The sequence below is a fragment of the Asparagus officinalis genome, chromosome 4, assembly GCF_001876935.1.
Source record: "Asparagus officinalis chromosome 4, Aspof.V1, whole genome shotgun sequence".
Taxonomy (NCBI): domain Eukaryota; kingdom Viridiplantae; phylum Streptophyta; class Magnoliopsida; order Asparagales; family Asparagaceae; genus Asparagus; species Asparagus officinalis.
In genome coordinates, this window is record NC_033797.1 from 40,517,881 (window position 1) to 40,537,920 (window position 20,040).

Sequence of the window (20,040 nt, forward strand, 5' to 3'; positions counted from 1 at the left end):
GGGATTGTAAGCTTTCGTTGTTGGAGTTAGTTTACGGGGAGATTTTCAACATCCATGTGTTCCTTTGAAGGATGTTAATATATTTGCCAATAGCTCTCTTTACAAGCAACTCAACCAACTAGTACCAACCTTTGATTTCTGAAATCTACTACACTGCTTTATCAGCCATTTCTCTCTTTAATAGCTTGCCTTAATAAACCTTCTTTCTGATATTAGCGTCATTGCTTTTTTAGTCGCAGCCATCAAGATCAGTCATCTCAGGAGATGAGGCGTTGTATAGGCGGTTTTCCAGAATTGCGGGATGCAAAAATCAGAAAGTTCGCGTCTGATTGTAACTTTCATTATCAGGGCTTGATAGGGATCGACTATCCATTGTGATTTTTAGACAGCCTACAACTATATGCAAGGATATGTAAACTAAGGGCAAATAAACATGAGCAATGACAATATAGAATGAATAAACAATGATAAATGCACCAAAGTCAAACTCAAACATAAGAAAATGATCACGGAGTTCGGTCCTTCTGACCTACGTCTCCGCTCCCCACTTTCGGGGAGAATCCACTACACAATGGGTTTTCGACGTTCACCCAAAAACATTTACACCTCACAATCTCGGTTTTTGAAATGTCTTTGGAAGCTTAATTCACGCTTGGGTGTAAGAGTAGACGAACAATTTGAAATCACACACTACAACGGACTCCATATATGTCCTCGATTAGAGATATATCATAAGCACACATCCGCCTCTTTCATATATCGATTGATTATGCCTATTCCAAGGGAGAATCTTAATCTAAGGCCAAAAGTTATTCGTATTTTAGTACATAAGCGACCAAATTGAATGTATCATACAACAAGTGTTGGAATACTAGGAGGAAGGCGATGATAAAAATATTTAAGGATTGGGACAAATCTTATGAGATCTTACCATATTATTTTGAAGCACTCAAAAGAGAAAATCCAGAGATAGTGTATGAAGTATCATTAGACCTTGTTGATGGTGGAGAACGGCTAGTTCACATGTATATTTTGGTCATTTGAGCCTTGTATTGCGGGTTTTAGATATTATCGTTCCCTTCTTAGCATTGATGACATCCACTTGTATGGTAAGTACAAAGGCGTATTGCTTGTTGCAACCGGAGTTGACATAGATGGCGGATTATTTCCTTTGACGTTTGCAGTGGTTGATGTTAAAAACACAGAGAATTAGGCATGGTTTTTTGCACGCATTAGATATCATATTCCTAGTGTGGGGGCGCGGTCGATTACATTCATATCTGATAGGATGAAAGGAATTCTAATAGTACTCCAACGCCATTTCTTGTTGCCTCATCAACATTGTTATTGCTTGCGACATTTTAGGGACAATTTTAAGAAGAAGCATGGAAATAGACAGGTTCAAGATCTTCTTTAGCAAGCCGATTGTGCAACAAAAAAAATTAATTTATGATCAAATACGATAGAGGATTAAGTTCATTTCACGAGCTGCACATGAATGGATCGAAACTAGTTTGGGTCCACACAATGTTGATAAGAGGGCTTTATATGAAGATGGCGGGAAACGGTTCTGCATGATGACTACGAACGCTTTTGAGAGTTTCAATGGTGTGCTTAGGGGAGCATGCGGTATGCTAATACAGTCACTAGTTGCTAAAATATTTTACAGACTTAATAAATTATTTCTCCGACGTCGTACACTTGGTGCAAATATCATCTTAGAGCTCACGCCGAAGGTTGAAGACATATTAGCGGATCGGATTGTGCAAGCTCGATTATTTCGTGTCGTAAGATACAATGTTAATGAATGGGAGGTCATTGAGGGAATATCACATAGAGAAAGTCACTCTTATAAAGTCAATATGCTAGTGGATCACACGTGTATGTGCACTTGTAATGTACCACAACTACAATGGATCCCTTGTTCACATGTCGTCACGGCTTGCTATGATCTACAGGGTAGTGCAAGGATTTCACATTATGAATTCATCACAAATTGGTATTCAACTTACAACTATCAACAATGTACAAAGAGTGTTTTCGTCCACCATATGATAGTCGACATTGAGCATAAGACGGGCTACATATATTACCTCCTTTGTATAAAAGATCAGTTGGGCGCCCTCATTACAAACGAATTAGAAATAGTATGGATGACGGTCAAGAAAGAAATAGGAGGAAAAATAAGTGTAGTAGATGTGATCAACCGGGCCACAACAAAAGTAGATGTCTAGCTATGATTAGGAGTTGATTTCTAATTTTAATGTTTGTTCCCATGTGACTTTCGTATTTATAATGTATAACCTTATAATATTAATCCTTGTTCCCATGTGACATTCATTTGTTGTAATATGTAACATTGTAATATTAATCTTTATTCTCATGTCATATTCATTTGCTGTAATATGTACAAAAGACTAATATTAATCCTTGTTCCCATGTGACATTTGTTGGTTGAATATGTTAATACATATGATTAAGTCATTCAACAGAAATATCTAACACATTGTCTTTTAATATTTTAATCTCAGATACACGGATTATGGATCCGGGATCAATACATGACGATGTTTTGTACCTTCAAGTGGATCATTGTTTACACCGTATTAGCTTGGGATAGGTAAAAAGTTTTTTGTACATATATTCCTTATTTTTTGCGCTAATTTTAAATTTAGACAGTAATATACTTAATCAATTTTGTTTAATGTGCAGCCCGTACGTGACATCATCATGGTCGATTATTCACAGAGTCATTCAGCTTGGGTCATTGAGGATGAGAGAATACTAGAGTTGATAGCTCAATCCGGGTTCCGAGAGTGTTCGGCAGTGAGATATATTAGGCTTGACTGATTGCTTATCAGTGTACTGATTGAGAGGTGGAGGTCGGAGACCAACACCTTTCACATGCATATAGGGGAGTGTACTATTTCATTGCAGGATGTAGCCGTCATACTTAGGTTCCACATCGATGGCCCGATAGTTACGGGGACCGATGACCATAATTGGGTTGAAGTATGTGATAAGCTTCTTGGTCAGGTTCCCGACTTGAGGAGTGGTGCGATGAATCTATCGTGGCTTCGTACGATATTTCAGGGAGATATAACAGCTAATTGCCACGGTTGAGACGCTTCAGTATCATGCTCATGTGTATATATTACACATGATAGGGTGCATTCTATTTCTTGATGTGAGCAAAAATCTTGTACATGCACGATGGCTACCACTGCTACAGGATTTTGGTGTATGCGGCGCACTATCATGGGGTAGTGCAGTGTTGGCATACTTATATAGAGAACTAGGTAGGGTCTCCTTGATGCAGAATACAGAATTCAAGGGATACTACACATTAATACAGATTTGGTCATGAAAACAAATTCATATGGATGACCTACTTTGCTTGTGCATCGTGACTAACAGGGTCAGTTTCCTTTGGCATACATGTATAATAATCCACACAATTTTATTCATATTGAATTTTTACTCATATATTCTTTATGCCAAATAGGTATAACGTGTGGTACGCTAAGTACAAATCAACGACGCGACATATAGAGTTTTACCGAAATGAGCTTGATGGCCTCCAACACCAACATGTAAATATAAAACCCAATTCGTTATGAATATTATAGTTTTGTTGTTGATACTAATATAAATATTTTATCTTATTTCAGTTCAAGTGGAGCCTTTATTCACTATCGGAGCTCGATATGCATACTCTTGTACCTATCTGTCGAGATAGTACCGACTTGTGGAGAGCTAGAGTTCCATTGATATGTTGAGAGATTATGGAGATGCATGTCCCCGACCATGTGCTACGGTAATTTTTGGGCTCTCAGCATGTGCCAGATCCTGTCGAGGCGATCGATCGTAGGCGATGACCTACATCGCATCGTACAGAATGGGCCGTATTACATGTGACCTATATAGATAGGTGGATTCATAGGTGAGATTTAATACAGGATGAAAGAGATACAGCAGTTGACTATACCATGTATATGCATTGGTATTGGGATATCACATATAGATGGATCACACGTGACCCATAGCTATCAGTTGGATACCTGTCATACCCACCGACAGATAGTTACATCAATAGTGGGATGATCGAGAGAGATTATGTAACTTTCCAAGCTAAATTAAAACGATAATTTTTTTATTAAGATATTATTTGCTAAATTATGTATATATTTCTTAACTCGCAGATCGGTGCTTTTGATGACATTGAAGCTGATATAAATGAGCACATGCCTAACATTCAGGATCCGACGTCGTTAGGGGTCTTCAACAAGATCAAGCAGAGAATAGCAAGCGTGTTTCATAAGACTCATGTCGACGAGTTTGTAGGCCATGAGGACAGGTCTCGATCATTTGGGCAAATGTACACACGACGACGTTAACCACGTGACGATGGAGCCGACACTTCGCATGCTGATGAAGCCAATACTTCTCAGCCTCATACACAACCAGATACTCAGATTATCGAGGCTCATCAATAGGAACGTAGGGGGCGGGGAAGAGCGAGGGGAAGGGGGAAGTGAGGGAGAGGAAGGAGAGGAGGAATTTTGGGTTGTACGTGATCTTATTTTGTTGAATTTGTTACTTTTATGATTTTTCAAATATTGTACTTTTGTGGATCGATTATTGTTTATATATGTGATTTTTGTGAGTATTGTTTGATTCGTGTTTGATTCATGGCTGAATTTTAAGAATATTGTTGTAATTCAATATATATGTGATTATTGTTTGATTCAGTATATATTGTTTGATTATTATTTGATTCAGTGTATATTGTTTGATTCATTGCGAAAATTTCATGTATATTGTTGTGAAATGCGTTTAGGAAAACCGTTGCGTATGTAAGAAACATGCACAACAGGCTGTGCATGTTTTTTAAAACCTACAGCTTCACGGGATTTGAAGTCCCATGAAGTTGCAGACTGAATTTCCAAAGTCTGGAAATTTAGCTCAAACTTTCACACGACTTCAAGTACCGTGAAGTTTAGCAGTTTAGTTAAATGTCCACTAAACTTCACGGGACTTTAAGTCCCGTGAAGTTTCATATTTTATTCGTCAAAACCGACCTAGTTTCAGCCCGACGGTTGAAACTAGATCGGTTTTAACGAATAATGTTGAAACAAATCGTTTTTTGAAAATATTTTTGTAAATGAGACTCTTTTAAAATTTGTCCTTTGTTTAACTATGACGAAATTTAAAAGTAAATACAAAAATTCTAATCACCAAGGAGGGGATGACGCCAAGCTATAGTCCCTCTCCAATCCTCTTATCTCAGGAAATCTCCCGCCAGCAGCAGCCGAGTTCCCAGAATTTATTTCCCATTAATTAAAAATAAAAAAATAAATACAAAACAAAATCGGTAATTAATTAAAAAAAGGGAAATCTTCTTTTAACCCAAAGTTTTACTCCAACTTATTTTTAAACCCACCTACTTTCATTATGATCCATACACCCAAAATATAACACCCACTTATTTATAAACCCAAAGTATCAAATACACCATATTTGTATACTGTATACAAACAATAAAAGATAAATTCAAAATTACACTGTTCTTCTTCTTCCTCCTCCCTAATAACTACTCATGGCTCAAATCACTCTTTCTAATTATCTCCATCCCTAATAACTGTTCTTCTTCTTCCTCCTCCCTAAATTCGAAATTACACTGTTCTTCTTCTTCCTCCTCCCTAATACACCATATTTTTCTGGTTCTCCTCCCACTAAAAAAACCCTAAAAATTCAAGGGTTTTGATCTCTTCAGGTTCTTCTTCGCAAGATCATTCGTTGAAGGGGGCGGTGGCAGCGGCCCTAGGACCACCACGTCCACTCAAAGCCGACCAATAGAAAACGGCATGTTAACATTTTATAATTTTTGGGTTTTTTGGCAATATCTTGTTAAAAATGTATTGTTCTTATAAATTGATGGATTCTTATCAAGCGGTTTTTTGGCAATATCTTGTTAAAAATGTATTGTTCTTATAAATTGATGGATTCTTATCAAGCTTATGTTTCAAGAAAGAGTATGTGCATAACAATTTTGCTCATATATATCTATGTTTTGGTGACTAGGTTGATGCATAGAAGGTGTTTGATGGAATGACAAAAGGGATATAGTTATTTGGACCACAACGATTAGCGGTTATGTCATATTGTTGTTGGTTGATGAGGCAATAAAGGTTGTTGATAAAATGTCCCTGAAAAGTTTGGTTTTGCGGACTGCCATGATCTTAGCCCATCGGTATGCCATCCTACGCCCTCCAGTTGCTCCTCACCATTTTCTATTGTCGCCAACACCTAACGCAATGCACATCTATCCCTCAATCAGAAATGATTCGTCAATGCATGTACACTAACTTTCCAATCAAATACATGAGAGAATCCTCCACTCTTTGCATTCGATCAGATCTTAGCATTTTTGTCACATTGCAACCCAAACGACAAATTAACTACAGCCTGCAATATGATGTACCAAGTAGTATCGAATGTATCGTGTTGTGTGGAATTTTCTATATTTTGTATATATGGATGATTTGTGTGTATATTGTATCAAATGCACTATCTAATGTATCATGCTACATCAAATTTTCTATTAGAAATTTATCAGTATATCTAGTAGAAATGTATACAACGTTTCGATAGTGGTGATTTTGGATTATTTCCATTCAATCTTCATGGATTATTTTCATTCAATGTTATGTGCTTGAGTTTAGTGGTTGATAGATATGAATATCTGTAATAAATTGATGCACTGATTGAACTGAAGAAGTTTTGATGGTAGGTTGTGGTAACAACAGCCTATTGGGCCATATTATGTTTCGTGTGTCCAATTCTCCACCTCGACGAGGGGTCCTCGTTTAATTTTCAAGCTTTTGATAAAGTATAACACTTTATAAGAAAGTATAGCAGCTTATTGATGAAGTATAGCACTTTATGGCAAAGTATAGCACCTTATGGCAAAGTATAGCACCTTATGGCAATAGTATAGCACCTTATCGATAAAGTATATCACCTTATAGTCTTTGGAAATTCAACAACTTATTGCGTTGCGATAAACCAAATCAGTTTTGTTAGGGCCATGCAAACACTCAATGACCTACGCTATGTGTCGCGTGACCAATTATCCACCTCGACGAGGCGTCCTCGCTTAATTTTAAAGCTTTTGATAAAATATAGCACTTTATGGGAAAGTATAGCTTCTTATGGCCAAAGTATAACACTATATGACAAAGTATAGCACTTTATTGACAAAGTATAGCACCTTATTAACAAAGTATAGCACCTTATGCTCTCTGGAAATTCTACACCTTAAGTTGTCTAAAACCAAATCAGTTTTTTTCTCTCAACGCAAACACTCGATGACCTACGTTACGTGTTTATTGACCAATCATCCACCGCGATAAGGGGTCCTCACGCAATTTTGAAGCTTTTGGCAAAACATAGCACTTTATGAGAAAGTATAGCACCTTATAGCCAAAGTATAGCACTATATGGCAAAGTATAGCATTTTATTGGCAAAGTATAGCACCTTATTGGCAAAGTATAACACCTTATGCTCTCAGGAAATTCTACACCTTAAGTTGTCAAAAACCAATTCAGTTTTTTTCACCGCAACGCAAACACTCGATGATCTACGTTACGTGTTTATTAACCAATCATCCACCGCGATGCGCAAACACTCGATGATCTACGTTACGTGTTTATTAACCAATCATCCACCGCGATGAGGGGTCCTCACGCAATTTTGAAGCTTTTGGCAAAGTATAGCACATCCACCGCGATGAGGGGTCCTCACGCAATTTTGAAGCTTTTGGCAAAGTATAGCACTTTATGAGAAAATATAGCACCTTATGGCCAAAGTATTGCACTATATGGCAAAGTATAGCACTTTATTAGCAAAATATAGCACTTTATTGGCAAAGTATAGCACCTTATGCTTTCTTGAAATTCTGCAGATTAAGTTGTCTAAAACCAAATCAGTTTTTTTCACCGCAATGCAAACACTCGATGACCTACGTTACGTGTTTATTGACCAAGCATCCACGCGATGAGGGGTCCTCACGCAATTTTGAAGCTTTTAGTAAAGTATAGCACTTTATGAGAAAGTATTGTTGGCCTTCTTGTTTTGATGATGTTTAACAAACAATTTACCAATAATGTTGTTTGTCTAGTATTTGTTGTTGGCCTTCTTGTTTTGATGATGTTTAACAAACAATTTACCAATAATGTTGTTTGTCTAGTATTTGGTTCTTCTTATTTATTATAGACAAACAACGTTGTTGGAGGATGGATGGAATAGAGCTTCAACGATGATATCCAATGGAGGTTGGCGGAATGTCGGGTTGAAGCCTTGCAATTCATAGTTAAAGATCAAGTTCAAGCTTCATCCGCACGTGTACCAAGTTGAGCTCAATGAAGATCAAGATCAAGCTTGGGTAATTTAGTTTAGGAGTTTATATTATGTGTGTTAGTACCTTAAGCTCAATTATCTATACACACACATTTATTGGTTTCTTCGTATATACATATAGTTATATATATATATATATATACATAAGTTTTGGTTTCTATGCATATATATAGTTTTATATATATACATACATAGTTTTATATATATATATATATATATACACATACACACACACACACATAAGTTTTGGTTTCTATGTATATATATAGTTATATATATACATATATGTTTTTGTTTAATAGGTTTCGAGTTTATATATGAAACAAATGAATAGAATTGGAAAATACTATTTTGTTTCTTGTTTATGTGCCTATATATGATTTCGTCTTTAACAAGTTATATTTAATGAAATCATATTTAGTGTTTTGTATATATTGCATAGAATATGCAATTTTGTGAAAATATGGTTTTCTTAGTTTTTGGACTTAACAATAATCATATACATATTTTATTAAGTCTATATAATCATTGTGCAAAGTTTCAAAACATGGTTTAGCCAAAATATCAAATTTCACATGTTTACATTTTCGTGTTTTGAACTATTTTGCAAAATGATGTTTTTTCACAAATGGGAAATGCAATTTGGAAAATTCTTTTTGTAACATGTTCACTTACATGTTTATATATTTTTCCCAAAGTTTCATAATTTTTGGACTTCATTTGTTATTTTTAATACATTTTTAAAAGTCTCAAAAATAGCTTTAAAAACATGTTTTGAGTGTATCAGATTTCGGTCGACCGCACCGGTTGACCGAACCTGAGTTCATATGCTCACTGGGCGACAAAGAGTCTGTCGGTCGACCAGTCCGGTCGACCGATAAAATTTTTGGTCGACCGATGAAATTTTCGGTCGACCGACGATAGCTTTTTTTAGCTTCCAACGGCTAGTTTTCTTACTGTTGCTGGGGCTGTCTCTGTCTTTTTGCTTGGGGTTTTTGGCTGAGTTGTGAGAGGGTATAAATACCCCATTGCCTTCAACTCTCAAGCTAACTAATGAGAGTTTTAAAACAAGTTTAAGAAAGTTATAACAAGGGTTTATGTTTGGTTTAAGTTTGTTTAAAAAGCTTTTAAGCATTTGAGAACTCTTGATATATTGAGAAGTTTTCTAAACTCTATTTCTAGCTTTTTTATATATTTGATTATCATTGTTATTAAGCTAGAACTACATTGAGTTTAGTTTTGATTTATATCTCTTTGTTCACACATAACCTTTTGAGCTTATTGTATTTACATTCATAGTATAATTTTGGGTTATGGGTTTATGACTAGGAGTTGTGCTTAATTGAGTTCTCACCTTGTTTAGAGAACAATTAATTGATTTATATTGTGCTTATTGTGAGATTCACTTTGTAATACACTTGTACACCGAGAGGAGTGTGTTGTGAGAGTCGGGGATCGTCCCAAGAGGAGTGACGTCGGTTGACGTGCCTAGAGAGAGGTTGTAACTGAGCACTTGAGGGAGACACAGCTAGGTCCAACACTTAGTGGGTGTAGAGTGTGATTGCAAGAGTGTGAGTTGTAGAGTTTTCGGTTAGCTAGAAAACCGAGTGTGTAGAAGAAGTTCCGGCTTCCAAACCGGATTGTGTTAGTGGATTTCTCCCCGGGAGTGGGGAGCGGAGACGTAGGACGGAAGGTCCGAACTCCGTGATCATATTGCTTGTTTGAGTGTGCTTTGGCGTTCATTCATATTTATGTTCATATCTTATATCGCCATTGTCATTAGCTCATTATCTATATCATCCACTATCTTGTTTAGATTGTTTACCCCTTGTGTTAGTTTACATATCCTATACATATATCATATTGTATATCTCTTTGATAGGATATATCATCTTGTTTTATATATCCTTGCATATATATTCTTATCATATAGGATATATCTCTTTGTTGTTCATTTTGTTTATCCTAGTTTACATATCTTGTTGTATTTCATACTTGCTAGGATAACGTATTAATTAATTTTAATTGGCATTTAATCAGATTAGATTAGCATAAGACCCTAATCAACCCCCCTCTGGGTTCTAATAAGTATAGCACCTTATGGCCAAAGTATACCACTATATGACAAAATATAGCACTTTATTGACAAAGTATAACATCTTATTGGCAAAGTATAGCACCTTATGCTCTCTGGAAATTCTGCACTTTAAGTTGTCTAAAACCAAATCAGTTTTTTTCACGGCAACGCAAACACTCGATGACCTACGTTACGTGTTTATTGACCAATCATCTACCGCGATGAGGGGTCCTCACGTAATTTTGAAGCTTTTGGCAAAGTATAGCACTTTATGAGAAAGTATAGCATATTATGGCCAAAATGTAGCACTATATGGCAAAGTATATCACTTTATTGGCAAAGTATAGTACCTTATTGGCAAAATATAGCACCTTATGCTCTCTAGAAATTCTGTATCTTAAGGTGCTATACTTTGCCAATAAGGTGCTATACTTTGCCATATGGTGCTATACTTTGGCCATAAGGTGCTATACTTTCTCATAAAGTGGTGCTATACTTTGCCATATGGTGCTATACTTTGGCCATAAGGTGCTATACTTTCTCATAAAGTGCTATTCTTTGCCAAAAGCTTCGTGCTATACTTTCTCATAAAGTGCTATTCTTTGCCAAAAGCTTCAAAATTACGTGAGGAACCCTCATCGGGGTGGATGATTGGTCAATAAACACGTAACGTAGGTCCTCGAGTGTTTGTGTTGCGGTGAAAAAAAACTAATTTGGTTTTTGACAACTTAAGGTGCAGAATTTCCAGAGAGCATAAGGTGCTATACTTTGCCAATAAGGTGCTATACTTTACCAATAAAGTGCTATACTTTGCCATATAGTGCTATACTCTGATCATAAGGTGCTATACTTTCTCATAAAGTGCTATTCTTTGCCAAAAGCTTCAAAATTGCGTGAGGACCCCTCATCGCGGTGGATGATTGGTCAATAAACACGTAATGTAGGTCATCGAGTGTTTGCGTTGCGGTAAAAAAACTGATTTGGTTTTAGACAACTTAAGGTGCAGAATTTCCAGAGAGCATAAGGTGCTATATTTTGCCAATAAGGTGCTATACTTTACCAATAAAGTGCTATACTTTGCCATATAGTGCTATACTTTGGCCATAAGGTGCTATACTTTCTCATAAAGTGCTATGCTTTGCCAAAAGCTTCAAAATTGCGTGAGGACCCCTCATCGCGATGGATGATTGATCAATAAACACGTAACGTAGGTCATCGAGTGTTTGTGTTGCGGTAAAAAAAACTGATTTGATTTTAGACAACTTAAGGTGCAGAATTTCCAGAGAGCATAAAGTGCCATACTTTGCCAATAAGGTGCTACACTTTGCCAATAAAGTGCTATACCTTGCCATATAGTGCTATACTTTGGCCATAAGGTGCTATACTTTCCTATAAAGTGCTATACTTTGTCAAAAGCTTCTAAATTGAGCGAGGACCCCTCGTCGAGGTGGATAATTGGTCACGCGACACATAGCGTAGGTCATTGAGTGTTTGCATGGCCCTAACAAAACTGATTTGGTTTGCAACGCAATAAGTTGCTGAATTTTCAAAGACCATAAGGTGCTATACTTTATTGATAAGGTGCTATACTATTGCCATAAGGTGCTATACTTTGACATAAAGTGCTATACTTCATCAATAAGCTGTTATACTTTCTTATAAAGTGCTATACTTTATCAAAAGCTGGAAAATTGAACGATGACCCCTCGTCGAGGTGGATAATTGGACACACGAAACATAATATGGCCCAATAGGCTGCCATCAAAACTTCTTCAGTTCAATCAGTGCATCAATTCATTACAGATATTCATATCTATCAACCACTAAACTCAAGCACATAACATTGAATGAAAATAATCCATAAAGATTGAATGAAAATAATCCAAAATCATCACTATCGGAACGTTGTATACATTTCTACTAGATATACTGATAAATTTCTAATAGAAAATTTGATGTAGCATGATACATTGGATAGTGCATTTGATACAATATACACACAAATCATCTATATATACAAAATATAGAAAATTCCATACAACACGATACATTCGATACTACTTGGTACATCATATTACAGGATGTAGTTGATTTGCCGTTTGGGTTGTAATGTGACAATAATTTTAAAGATCTGATCAAATGCCAATAGTGGAGGATTCTCTTATGTATTTGATTGGAAAGTTAGCGTACATGCATTGACGAATCGTTTCTGATTGAGGGGTAGCTGTGCATTGCGTTAGGTGTTGGCGACAATAGAAAATGATGAGGAGCAACCGGAGGGCGTAGGATGGCATACCGATGGGCTAAGATCATGGCGGTCCACAAAACCAAACTTCTCTTGGACATTTCATCAACCACCTTTATTGCCTCATCAACCAACAACAATATGATATAACCGCTAATCGTTGTGGTCCAAATAACTATATCCCTTTTGTCATTCCATCAAACACCTTCTATGCATCAACCTAGTCACCAAAACATAGATATATATGAGCAAAATTATTATGCACATACTCTTTCCTGAAGCATAAGCTTGATAAGAATCCATCAATTTATAAGAACAAGACATTTTTAACAAGATATTGCCAAAAAACCCAAAAATTTCAAAATGTTAACATCCCATTTTCTATTGGTCGGCTTTGAGTGGACGTGGTGGTCCTAGGGCCGCTGCCACCACCCCCTTCAACGAAGGATCTAGCGAAGAAGAACATGCAAGTTGACATTGGACGTCATTGCAAGAGATCAAAACCCTTGAATTTTTAGGGGTTTTTTTGAGTGGGAGGAGAACCAGAAAAATATGGTGTATTAGGGAGGAGGAAGAAGAAGAACAATGTAATTTCGAATTTAGGGAGGAGGAAGAAGAAGAACAGTTATTAGGATGGAGATAAGGGGCTGTTTGGTTCGCTATTATAAGGGGTGGAAAACTCAGAAAACCCCTCCACGTCAGATTTTTAGCCCTCCACGTCAGCTTTTTTGTTTCCGTCCATTTCTTTGTGCCGCTTTGGTTCGCTCAAATGGAAGAGGGAAAACTCTGCTGAAATTTTTGTTTCCGTCCATTTCTTTGTGCCGCTTTGGTTCGCTCAAATGGAAGAGGGAAAACTCTGCTGAAATTGCCGCCAACCAAGATTTTTTTTCCTCTCCGATTTCCTTCCCCAACCAAGTAAAATTGATGAAAACTCTGCCACGTCAGATTTTTTTCCATTCTCTACTTTGTTTACAAAAGTTTTCCTTTTTTTTCTATGCGAACCAAACATAAGAAAAATAAATGCATTGGTTTCCCACCATTTTTTATGTGCGAACCAAAGCAAAACAATCTATTTTTTAGAAAAGTTTAGAAAACTCAAAACTTGTGTTTCTTTACATGTAATTGCATTTCTCTATATCAAAGAAACGAACCAAACAGCCCCTAATTAGAAAGAGTGAGTTGAGCCATGAGTAGTTATTAGGTAGGAGGAATAAGAAGAACAGTGTAATTTCGAATTTATCTTTTATTTTTTGTATACAGTATATAAATATGGTGTATTTGATACTTTGGGTTTTTAAATAAGTGGGTGTTGTATTTTGGGTGTATGGATCATAATGAAAGAAGGTGAGTATAAAAATAAATTAGAGTAAAACTTTGGATTAAAAGAAGATTTTCCCTTAAAAAAAAAAGCATGGGACAGTTCCAATGCATAACGCCATCGGTGTGCATTGCGGCCTGCTATCATCATTACCCAATTTTCTCTCTCTCTCTCCTCTGTCATTTTCTCGAATCGGCACTTTTAGAAATAAAAGAGCATCAGCAGCTGAGGGCAACATCGCCGTGATCGCTAGGGTTTCGATGCCTTCATCTTCTCCTCACACATCTGCTCCTCTCTCCGAAGAGACGCCGAAGATCGACGAAGCTCTACGCTCGGGTCGATTGAACGAGAAGAGTTTCTTAGCTTCTTTGATGCCGAAGAAGGAAATCAATGCCGATAAGTTTCTTGAATCTCATCCTGAGTATGACGGCAGAGGCGTCCTTATTGCTATTTTTGGTAAACTTTTGCATTTTTTAGGGTTTTGACTAATTTAGCTGTGTTTATAAGATGTTTGACTTTTTGAGCTTATGATACTTGAGGTCGTAGTGCAAGGTTTGATTTTTATAAGTTTAGCTAAATTGATCAGTAGATTCCGTCTTATGATGAAGAGTTAGAAATGATCGCATTAATTTTTTCGGGAGGTGGTTAGGATGACCATACATCGAGTATGAGTCCTCGCGCTGTTAGATCATTGTTATAATCTATTAGTGATTTCAAGGTTTTCACTTTTCAACATTGCATAGATCTCTTTTTGTGATGAAAAAAGCTCTGTCCAAGGATTCAGTATCTGTCCATTTAAAGTTTTTATCAGAGTGCGTTTTGATGGATTTAATGGAATTTGAATATTTAAAAGCATTATGCAGCAAATGGTGCGCCAAATTTTGCACAGACAATACTGTTTCTTCTTAAAAATTAGAACTTGCTTGCTTCGCTGCAGATTCTGGCGTGGATCCAGCTGCTGCTGGTCTACAGGTGACTTCAGATGGCAAACCCAAAATCATAGACATACTAGATTGGTAAATTTTGGAACTTACAATCTCTTTGGTTATTATTCAATAAAACATAACAATTAGGTGGTATATTTAAGCCTCTCTTAAGCATTGCCTTTTTTTAAATAATTTTTTACAGCACAGGAAGTGGTGATATTGACACCTCCAAAGTAGTGAAGGCCGATGCTGACGGTTATATTATTGGCGGATCAGGTTTGTTTGTCTATTTTTAGCATTGTAATTATTATATACGATGAGCTAATGTGCATAGAGAAATGAACAAAATTTTATGTATCCTAATGTGTGGTTGTTTTCTAGAAAATATTGACATACACAACTTCTATGGACCTTTCCTTCAGCTCTAGCTTATTTCAATGGTCAAAAAGAACCACTCCTGTGTTGCACTTTCTTTTATCACACAGCATAGGAACAACCAAATAGCACCTCCTATGTGTGTGTGTGTGTATGTGATCCCCACGGACCCACTTAAAGTTAAATATAGCCAACATTGTTATCATACTTTCATTAATTAGAAATTCATTGGAGTGCGAGTTTTTTTATTGCCACAGGTAGAAATAAGATGCAAGAAACCTGGAAAACACTAAAAACATAGCATCACTTTTATTTCCACCATAATTCAAAAAAATCTAATGAAAACATTATATATAAATCATGGCAGGGAAAGAATTTGGAATCTTGTAATCAGCTCTAATCATGAAAAAAATACAACATTGTTAACTCTCTTTCTTGAATATTTTCATTACAGTAATTGATGGACTGGTTATGGATGGAAGAAACAATATCTGTAGAGGATGACAAAATGACTCGAAGCTATATAACACATAAGATGAGTTTATGAGCATGCAGCTTATAGGTGACATAGTCACTTAAAATTATAGTCCACCTTACTATAGTCATCGTCCATGTTAGTAATCAAGTACTATTCATAGGTGTGATTGGGTACTAACCCTTTACCTTCTAGATAATTATATGTTGGAGGTATGACTATTAAATTTACTTTAAATTACTAATCCATAATAAATAATTACTCTTTTTCCAGCACCAACCTCCCTCTCTACCTCTTCCACTTTCCATGTAATTAATTATGATTGATCTGAGTTGGCATTAAATCCACAAGGGAATGCTAAACATTATTCACATAAAAAAAATTAATTACAATATAGTGGTAAGACTAATAAATTTACTTTAAATTACTAATCAGTAATAAATAATTACTCTTTTTCCAACACCAAACTCCAACCTAAGCGTCCTCTGAAAACCTATTGGAATTCCTCTAGATTTCTCTACCCCTTCCATTTCCCATGTAAGTAATTATAATTGATCTGCATTGATATTATACCCATAAGCAAATGCAAATTTTTTTCCACATAAAAAATCAACAAAATTGCACACTTCTAAAACAATGAGAAAGTATCAAGTGGATCTGGTCCATAGTATTAAACGTGTCTAAAGTGATGTCAATCATTAGATCGGTGCATGATTCCCTAAGTCCAATAATCCAAGGATGACATCATTTTGGTGCACATTGAATGCTGTTGACCGGGGACCATTTGATGCTTTCATAGAATAATTCTTCTTTGCAGAAACAAGCATAATAACTTTTAGGACTATCAGATTTGGGCTATATTCATCAAGAAATCAGAAAGTTATCATTCATATTACATCGCCAAGTTCAGTTAGATTACAGTTTTCAGTCTGAGAATCAAACGTATGTACAAACTAACAAAATTTTATCATCTCATACCAGTTTTGTCTTTATACTATCTTGATTCCTCCCATATCTATCAAATTGATTGATGAGTATCATCAACAATCATTTGAAATTTTGAACGGCCTTTGCAAGTGTAGTAGCTCCGTGACTAGGCTTTAAAACATCATTAGCTTCCCAAGCTTTGCATCTATCTTCATTATCTCCACTCAAACACCAATCACTTGCACTCATTTTGCTGGGACCACATATTTAAAATCTCTCGATCAATATGATTGAGGACCAACATTAACGCCATTGGAGAATCTAGTACCAAAAGCTGCACCACGTTGCCTCACATTGTCAAAGTCGAGGAGAATCAATTTTGGGTTCTTTCTTTAGAGGTGTATCCCATTTTATATAGTGGATGAAACAGATCATTGATAATGATTTGGTTGAATTCATGAGAGTTGCGGAGGAGAGTTTGGAAGTAGGTTGTGACTGTGAGTAAAGACATTATGTTTGCATAGTACATTATAAGGATTCTTGGGAGATTATTGACGCCCAGGATGCAGTGTTCGTTGAAATTTCCGGCTAAGAATGACAAAAGGGAAACTTGTATAAAGAAGAACCAAATATGAGAGAAGCAGACAGAAAAAGGTAAAGATATTCAAATAACAAATATTGGTGTGTGTTTGACAATCCATTAAAACTAGGTCAGGATTAAACATGACTCAATTTTCGATGTTTTTGTGTTTGGCAAAAAACTGGGCCATGATTGACCCAGTTTTTGTAGGCCAAATTGCATAAATAGTGGTTCTATTTTGAACCAGCCCTCACTTAATCTAGACTAGAATCAGTTTAGAATAGAACCAGGCCAGGAGTGAACTGTGAACATGATCCAAATTTGAGTGTAATGCCAAGCACACCCTAAAGCACAACTGAGCCTGAGTTCCTTTCTCTTCTTGTCTATGATTACGACTTGTAAACTCAGTAGTGAAACTTGGTTCCGATTAATCCTTTAAATCTTCTGATGGGATTGGAGGAAATGAAGGACATGATTGTTATATAATAGGGGAAATGTGTTGTGAAATGAGAATTGTAACGGTTCATGGGAGTTATGGAATTTGATGAGCAATGTTGTAAAAAGTAGAAAAAACCCTTAAAAAAGCAGAAGCGGTACCTTGCCACTCCGCTAAGGCCCAATAGTGGCCACAAAGAGCTTTCGAGATGAAAGCAGCCCAAAGCTACCTAAGAACAGTCCAAAGCAGCCCAAAGCGGCCAAAAGCAGCGAAAGAGGTTTACAAGCGATCAAAAGCAATGCAAGCACTAGTGTTATGCAGTTGGACCACTTTACATAGTTTTTTCCCCATGTTTATATGGTTCCCCCCCTCTTTTTTCTAAAGGGTTTCTGCTTGAAATTTAGATGGAACTTGGAGCAATATAATGATGATTGTAGTTGATATCTATGTATTTAATAGGTATTGTATTTAATATGTTTGTATTTAATATAAAATATAATCAAATATGCATTTGTGCATATGATACAGATTTGCATATAAATGATGTTTTACATATGGAGTTTTCCCTGTTGTTCATACATACAAGTTCAGTGTCCATTTGTTTTTGTGATTTATCTTTCTTATTGAAAAAGTTGTCAGTAAGTATGAGACTTAAAGCCAGCCTTATTAAAGGTGCACGCTTTATTGCGCCTTATCTACTTTTGATGCGGGGGCGGTCGTGAAGCGCCCCCGCATCGCGAGGCAACGTCATTTTGAATCTCACAAGCGCATACAAAGCATAGCCTCACTATTTTTGTCCTTTAAGATTTCAATCAAGCGTTTATATCTGATAATCTATATCGCAAAAGGAAATATAAACTCATTAAGTCTTTTTAGTAGTCTGGTTTAGGACCCTTAACTGGTTCTCGTTTACTATTTGATTTTGCTTCGCTTGTTGTCTTGAGTCACCTTTTGATTTGGAAAATTTTAAACTTTGCTACTATATTGGCTGTTAGCATTATGAATTAAGACCTTATTTTGTGATTTGGTAATGAATATTTTTTATCTTGCATATTTTTTCATGTGAAAATTCATAAACATGTTTTTTTTGTGCGATTATTTATCTTGAAAAACTATACGTTCGGTATGTGCCTCGTTTCACTCGGACATGCTCATAGCATTGTGCCTTGTGCATGTGCATGTATGGGGACTTTGTGCCCCTGCATTGCGCCTCACACCTTGATAGCACTGCTTAAAGCTTGGAAAGTTTGGAGTCAAATTTGGAGTTCCTTTGGATATTATCTTCTGCTAACAGCTCTGTCGACTGCAGTCTTGTAATATTATTTTTTCATAGAGTTTCTATTTATTAGGTTTTAAGATGAGAAAGAAGAGACCCATTTTGCTTAAACGACATATACAATGCTACAATTCTCGCTGGATCAGTCAGATTATCTATGTTAGTATAATTCTCACTGCTTATAAACAGTTAAAACACTTTCCATTCCTTCCTGACAACTGGTCTGGTCTGCATTGATTATCGGAACTCATACGATCTTGAACTTGTCATTTTCATGTCAACTTTGTATATGCCATTTTATCCCATACTGTACTCTGTTGGCTTGTACTCATCTATTTACGTTCAGGGGCAAAATTGTTGGTAAATCAGTCATGGAAAAATCCTTCTCAGGAGTGGCATGTTGGCTATAAACTAGTGTATGAACTCTTTACTGACACACTGACATCCCGTATACAGGTAGTTTTTTCAGGTTTAATATCGACCTTTTCTTTTTTGAGGCAGGCATGCATTATTGTATTAATGCTAACTGTAGGTTTAATTAAATATTATGCAGAAGGAAAGGAAGAAAAAGTGGGATGAGAAAAATCAGGAAGCAATTGTGGAAGCTCTGAAGAACCTTAATGAGTTTGACAAGGTTTGCAGAAGTCAGTGGATGCTATTATATTTCTCTCGGTTATTTTTATGCTTCTGAAGTCAACAATCAAGAAACATGAGCATTGTTACTCTGGTTTTCATTTAACTTCAGTTCAAGAACCTTATCTGTATTTTACCATTTTTGAAGTTCTAGTTGAAGATCTATATATAAGTTTGCCTTGCTGATATCACAAGCACATATATAAGGTTGCTTCTCAACTGCAGTTCCTAACAAATGTAGTTTCTAATTCCTGATGCAGAAATATGCCAAAACAGAAGACTCAAAGTTAAAAAGGGTTCGTGAAGACCTCCAAAGTAGACTTGATTTCCTTAAAAAACAAGCTGAAGTA

General features: G+C 36.2%; 1 protein-coding gene across 1 annotated transcript in view; it reads left to right on the plus strand.

Annotated features, from left to right (window-relative positions):
• The window catches only part of LOC109837263 (tripeptidyl-peptidase 2), a 51,375-nt gene continuing 45,494 nt past the window's right edge, over nt 14,160-20,040 (plus strand). Inside the window, exons 1-6 of the mRNA XM_020405429.1 lie at nt 14,160-14,518; nt 15,000-15,078; nt 15,191-15,264; nt 19,404-19,513; nt 19,611-19,691; nt 19,951-20,037. Coding sequence (XP_020261018.1) covers nt 14,170-14,518; nt 15,000-15,078; nt 15,191-15,264; nt 19,404-19,513; nt 19,611-19,691; nt 19,951-20,037 — 780 coding nt within the window. The 5' untranslated portion in view covers nt 14,160-14,169. The remainder of the gene's footprint in view (nt 14,519-14,999; nt 15,079-15,190; nt 15,265-19,403; nt 19,514-19,610; nt 19,692-19,950; nt 20,038-20,040) is intronic.